At 60.3% G+C, this 6050-nt stretch overlaps 1 protein-coding gene across 1 annotated transcript in view; it reads left to right on the top strand.

The window, feature by feature from the left end:
- The window catches only part of CALB2 (calbindin 2), a 7046-nt gene extending 2180 nt beyond the window's left edge, over positions 1 to 4866 (top strand). Inside the window, exons 2-11 of the mRNA XM_026034339.1 lie at positions 1705 to 1781; positions 2033 to 2119; positions 2400 to 2480; positions 2899 to 2955; positions 3058 to 3135; positions 3227 to 3282; positions 4159 to 4198; positions 4280 to 4333; positions 4490 to 4561; positions 4678 to 4866. Coding sequence (XP_025890124.1) covers positions 1705 to 1781; positions 2033 to 2119; positions 2400 to 2480; positions 2899 to 2955; positions 3058 to 3135; positions 3227 to 3282; positions 4159 to 4198; positions 4280 to 4333; positions 4490 to 4561; positions 4678 to 4794 — 719 coding nt within the window. The 3' untranslated portion in view covers positions 4795 to 4866. The remainder of the gene's footprint in view (positions 1 to 1704; positions 1782 to 2032; positions 2120 to 2399; positions 2481 to 2898; positions 2956 to 3057; positions 3136 to 3226; positions 3283 to 4158; positions 4199 to 4279; positions 4334 to 4489; positions 4562 to 4677) is intronic.
- Positions 4867 to 6050: the final 1184 nt, after the last annotated feature.

Here is a 6050-nt window from a genome sequence, read left to right as displayed (position 1 = left end):
TTTTTTTTTTTTTTTTTATGGGGAGCATCCCGTGCAACCCGCTGCACCCTGTGCCCCCCGCCGCAGGGCGGGCAGGGCGCTGAAGCGCCCCGCGAGCAGCAGGAGCCGCCGAGAGAGTGCAGAGAGCCCCCGTCGGAGCCCCGGGAGCGGCTCCCAGCTGGGACCCTCCCTGCGCCGGGCTGCGGGTCTCCCCTGTGTCCCCCAAGGGCTGCGTCTCTTGGGGCATGGGACACGGCAGCCCAGTGCCCCCAGCTTGCTGGTGGATGTCCCTGCTATCCCTCCGGGGAAACCCGGGCYATGGGGGACCCTTTGCTCATGTCCTAGGTACCCGTGGCTCTAGGGGACACCAGGGATGCAGGTGAGACCCTGAGGATATCTCGTGCCCCCAGGAAGGGGATGATGGAAGGGATGTCTCCCTCCCTGAGCGAAACAGGGATGAGGCTCCCTGGATGGAGCGCCCCGTGTCATGGGGACAGGGGGGACGTCTGTGCTGTGCAGGGACACAGCACTGCTGGGCACGGGCTCCAAACCCAACACTGGGCTCCGTCCCCACGCTTCGGAAGCGGAGGCGAGCCCCGGGGCTCTGTGCTGGAGCAGGGAGCTGGCATATGCAGCGGCAGGGAAATTTTAAAGAAGAATCACTTTAGCGGAAGAAAAACAGCTTACGGTGCCGTTCTCCTGGGTGCTCTGGCCCGTTCCGCGCCTCCCCCCACAGCAGGACCACCCCACACGGGAAGGGGCTCCTGAGGGCAGCGGGAAGGGAGCGGATGCCCCCGGGGCTGTGTCGYCTCAAGGTGCCAACTGTCTGTGGGGTGCTGTGGGGCCCTCCTGGCCCAGCCCCCTGCAGCGCCTGGGGGACAGACTGCATTGTCCCCACGAGGGCGGGTGGCTCGCGGGTGGCTGTCCCCTCTGCAGGGGGAAAGGAGTAAAAGTCCCTCCAGACTCCTCGGGGAAGGAGCCGCCAGCTGTGCCTGGGAAGGTCCCGCAAATCTTGTGGCTTGTGGGTAGCTCAGGAGGACAGAGTACAACGCAGAGGACGGGGACGGTGACATTGGTGCTGCCGTCCCCTGCACACAAGCCTGGTCCCCACGCCCGTGCCCGAGAGGAAGAGCTCGTGTCCATCGCGGTGCTGCTGACTTGCTCTCAGAGCCGCTGGGAAGAAGGCACCGCAGCTGCTCCCCCAGATGGACCAAGGCACCGAGARCTGTGGGAGCACTCGTCTACTCTTGAGTCCTCCTCCCGCTCAACCTCCGGAGCACGGAGAAGCCCCATGTGCTGGAGCGGGACAAGAGCAGCTCAGGGCGAAAGCGCCGAGGAAGCGGCCCGGCAGGAGGAGACTGCGCGGCAGCTGATTGCAGTGGCCTCGTTAAGGCGAGGGGACGGCCCCGTTGCCATAGGAACCCCATCCTGACATGCACCTAATGGCCTTCACCGCTGATGCGTCTCATGCGACATCCCCATCTTCTCAAAGGGGCACCAGCTCTGTTTGTGGTGGCAGGCAGCGCTGCCGCCGGGCTTTGCGTGGTGGCACTGTGGCAGGCTGGTGGCATCGGTGTCTTCTCCCTCTTTTGTACGAGCTGGGGCTTTGTGTGTCCTGGGTTAAAACCCGGGCGCTGGGGGCTCCCTGCRAGCTCGGGCAGGTGTCACCAGGTAGCACCTGCGCCCGTCACTCACCAACACTTTGGCTTTCTCCTTCCTTCCCAGGAAACGGCTACATCGAAGGCAAAGAGCTGGAAAACTTCTTCCAGGAGCTGGAAAGCGCCAGGAAGGGAGCTGGCGTGGTAAGGATGCACCTGCTCTTGCTGCCCATGTCCCTCCAACGTGTGGTTTCAGGCTGCCATGAGGCTGGCAGTGCCGGAGGCTCCCAAAGCCCCGTTTTGCCCTGGTTAGCCCACGGGAGCTTGCGGGCAGGGAGGGACTTGGGTGCCAGTGAGCCAGTGGGAATAGGCTCAAGTTCAAAACACTGGGGAGAGAACACTGGGGGCGAAGAGGAGGAGCACGGCTGAGCCCTGGCCCCACGCTCTGCCAGCAGGACTCCAAGGACAACTTTGGCGAGAAGATGAAGGAGTTCATGCACAAGTACGACAAAAACGCAGATGGCAAAATTGAGATGGCGGAGGTGAGTCGAACCATGAGATCCCTCAGGGATGCAGGGGACAGGGCTACAGGGACAACATGTTGTCTTTGGCATTCCGGTCTCTGCGAATGGTGGGAGGAGATGCCCAGGCACAGCTCAGTGGTGGTAGTGCCTTCTTTAGCACAATGGGAGTGAATGRAAAGCTCCATATGGGGCAGGGGGAGAAGTTCAACAGGCTCACGGTGTGGCTGGAAGAGCAAGCAGGGAGCCACTGTGTTGGGCACCCGGGTCCTTGTCGTGCTGACAGTGGCTGTCTCTGCAGCTGGCCCAGATCCTACCCACGGAGGAGAACTTCCTGCTGTGTTTCCGCCAGCACGTTGGCTCCAGCTCGGAGTTCATGGAGGTGAGYGGCCCTGGTTGGGCTCGCGTTGTCTCTGACCGTGGCTTCTTAAGCCCCTTTGGGTCCCCGAGGTCCCCATGTCTGGCTCTGCTGGGGCTGACTTTAGGGAAGGTGGAAAGAGGAAAAGGGTGGGATCCACACATGAGCAGCACCAGGCGGCGAGTGGGACTCAGATGTAAAGTGGGGCTCGGAAAAGAAACGCAGCATCCTTGTGGGAGACAGAAAGAGGAGCTGCTAGTGCCGCTATTGTAGAACCCGGGGCTGCCATGAAATATTGAAGCGCTGCGTCACGGGCGGGAGCGAGGACAATGATGCGCTTGAGCTCTTGATGCGCCAGTGAAACGGGAGCCTTGTGATGGGCCCGGGCGGGCGGCGGGGGCTGCAGAAGCCCCCACAGACGCTCTGCGGTGCCTCCTCACAGGCCTGGCGCAAGTACGACACGGACCGCAGCGGCTACATAGAGGCCAACGAGCTCAAGGTGGGCTGGGGGCCGCGCGCGGTGGGCTCTGCCGGGCATCCGCTCGCCGCCCCACGGGGACGGCCTGGCGGGACCGTGGCCGACGTGTCGCTYTCGCTCCAGGGCTTCTTGTCGGACCTGCTGAAGAAGGCGAACAGGCCCTACGACGAGCCCAAGCTCCAGGAGTACACGCAGACCATCGTAAGTGGGGGGTGAGCCCCCGGTCTCCTGCCTTTACCCACCTCCTGGCAGAAGGGAGGAGATGATCGGTAACCTGCTCATGTCTCCACAGCTGCGGATGTTCGACATGAACGGAGATGGGAAGCTGGGTCTCTCGGAGATGTCCCGGTAAGACCCTTYTTCACGCAGGAGAGCCGAAGCTGCAGCAGAGGATGTCTCCTCAGATGCCTCTATCCAAAAAAAAAGAAGGGACTTTGGGACCTCTGCACCAGAAATGTCACTGCCAGGATGAGAGGAGCAAAAGAAGCAAGTGGTGGGGAGGAAGTGCCTCAAGATATTCACATCCATTTGGAGCTGGTTTTGGCTTTGGCTAATGGGGGAAACCAGACTTTTTCTCTTTGGTTTGCTCCTGTTTCTAAATGAGAAGTCCGTGTGACTTCAAAACCCAGCAGCTGGCATAACAAAAGCAATGTCAAATGGGGTTTTCAGCTGTCTCCTGGCAAAGGGGAGCAGTGGAGAAGTAACCATAGAGACCCTTCCCTCCCCAGTAGCTCCTTCCTTTTATTTTTTACTTTTTATTTTGTTTTGAATGAAGGACAAAACTCTGGCACCTACATTTCTGGGTTCCAGGAGCCWTTGGGTCCTGGCACTCCCGAATTGCACTCACTTCCCTGCTGTTGCAGGTCTGCAGTGGTCCACGCTTCCACCAAGTAGGGCAGCYTTGTCCTCGCCAGCCTTGGTCTGAATCGGCTCAGGGAAACAATCTGTCTCAAAGATAACCTGGGGAAAGGAGAGAAAAAAGATATAAATGGTTGGATCAGATCATCTGAGTCTTGCTGGTGCCAGGCAGGACCCCTTGCCCAGGAGCAGAGCCTCTGACCAGGGCCAGCTCTTACCTGGGAGCATCAGGGCATGGTTCAGGTGGCCGCTGTGGAAGTGCAGAGCCTATGAGCACGTCCTGGGGTGCAGAGCAGCGTGACAGCTGGCACAGTGGGACGCTTGGCTCGCTGTGACTCATTTGCTTCTTGCCTTTTTGTTTTTCAGACTTTTGCCTGTGCAAGAGAACTTCCTCCTTAAGTTTCAGGTACAAATCCATGTGCATGTTCCATACTCCCTGTTTGCAGCATGCCTCTTCCCCTGTCTCCCATCTTGTTTCTCCTGCCAGGGAATGAAGCTGTCATCGGAGGAATTCAACGCTATCTTCGCCTTTTACGACAAGGTAGGAGGGCACTGGGGAAGAAAGATGAGGGGATGTGTTACCTGGCGGGGCCAACGGGAGGCAGGGACGTTCCCTGCTCAGATACGGGACACAGCTCCTGGTGCTGGACTACCAGGAGTGTGTCCCACCTGCTCACGTCCCTCCATTGCTGGCCAGGATGGCAGCGGCTTCATAGATGAGAATGAGCTGGACGCCCTTTTGAAAGACCTGTACGAGAAGAACAAGAAAGTAAGTAGGGAAGGGCCATCAGGGAGCAGGGGGGCAGCACCCACAGGAAACATCCAGGGTGCCTGGAGTCGAGGCAGCGCTGGGTGCTGCAGCGCCCACAGCCCCGCTCCTTGCAGGAGATGAGCATCCAGCAACTCACCAACTACAGGAAGAGCATCATGAACCTCTCAGATGGGGGCAAGCTCTACCGCAGGGAACTGGAGATTGTGCTCTGCAACGAGCCCCCCATGTAGGGCCCCCTTCCCTCCCTCTCCCCCCGCTCATCCCCTTCGTCCCCATCGCTGCGCTGGAACAGAGCACAAGGAGGGGAGCGAGTGGCCCAGCCGGGAGCCTCGGGGCCGCTTCGCCAGGGCCTCGCTCTRTGGTCGTCCTCCTGCCACGGGAGCGGGAGGCTGCGGGGCCCCGGGCACCCCCGGCCTCGTGGCCGCCACGCCGCGTCGCTTAGCGCGCTAGCGCAGCCCCCCAGGGCTCCCCTTGCTCTCCCCCGTTTGCTCTAGGTTGTTTTTCCTATTCAAATCCCTGTCGCTTGAGTGAATTTTATTTTTCCTATGGGGCTGGTTGGGTGTTTTGTTTGTTTGTTTTGGGGAGGGGGGGAACCTCCTTATTCATTTGGTCCCTTTTGCGTTCTTATTGTTTACCAAAGAACAGTTTACAAATAAACTCAAGTACTGCTACGGGACCCAATGAAACTCAAGTACTGCTACGGGACCCAATGTCAGACGAGGGCTCCTTCACCTCCTCCAGGCCCATCAGCTGCTGCTCCCAGCCAGTGGCCACTGTGTCCACCACACCAGTGGATGCCCCATGTTTTCAGCTATTCACTAGCAAACCTCTAGTCGATCTTACAGCTATAGAMGATGCCGCCCCATGTTCCCGGGAAGCTGGGAGTGACGCCAAGATGTGGGGTTGGGGAGCCTGGGAGGGAAGAAGGGCTTTCCCGGGCTGTCTRCTCCAGCATCCCGGGCAAATACTGCGGTCCTTGTGGTAAAAAGAGAGGGAAGGGTCTTCAAGGATGAGTCCTTGGTACTGGTGGAGGCTAAAATAGGAGCCCCTGGCACAGCTGGCCCTCAGGAAAGAGAAGTTACTGACGCGCTGCCTCTGCCTGCACAGAGCCTACGGAGCATCCAGCTCCGGSAGGAGCCGTGTGGGAAGCGATGCCAGAGCAGCAGTGCCACCTACTGCTGCAGCTTTCCGGCCACGACGGCACGGCAGCGAGCGGCCGGCTGCATCCCGCGGGATGCTCCCTGCGGCCGTTACTGCCCATCCCGCGGGATACTCCCAAGGCCGCGTCCTCACCTGCTGGGAGGCCTCGTGAGGCGCCAGCCCCTCCGGCCTCCCGTCGCCCGGCGGCACTGCAACGGGCAGCCAGCGTGAGCACCGTGCCCCAAAGCCCTGGGGAGGCTGCGTGAAATCCACAGAGCTACTGGGGCCCAGTATGCCCAGAGTCCCCACGGACACGTGCACAAGGAGACTGGGGAAGGCCGCACGA

Source organism: Nothoprocta perdicaria, unplaced genomic scaffold (genome assembly GCF_003342845.1).
Source record: "Nothoprocta perdicaria isolate Ctin4 unplaced genomic scaffold, notPer1 scaffold_143, whole genome shotgun sequence".
Taxonomy (NCBI): Eukaryota; Metazoa; Chordata; class Aves; order Tinamiformes; family Tinamidae; genus Nothoprocta; species Nothoprocta perdicaria.
The sequence above is the reverse complement of the archived record's forward strand: the minus strand, read 5'-3'. Positions and strand labels throughout refer to the sequence as shown.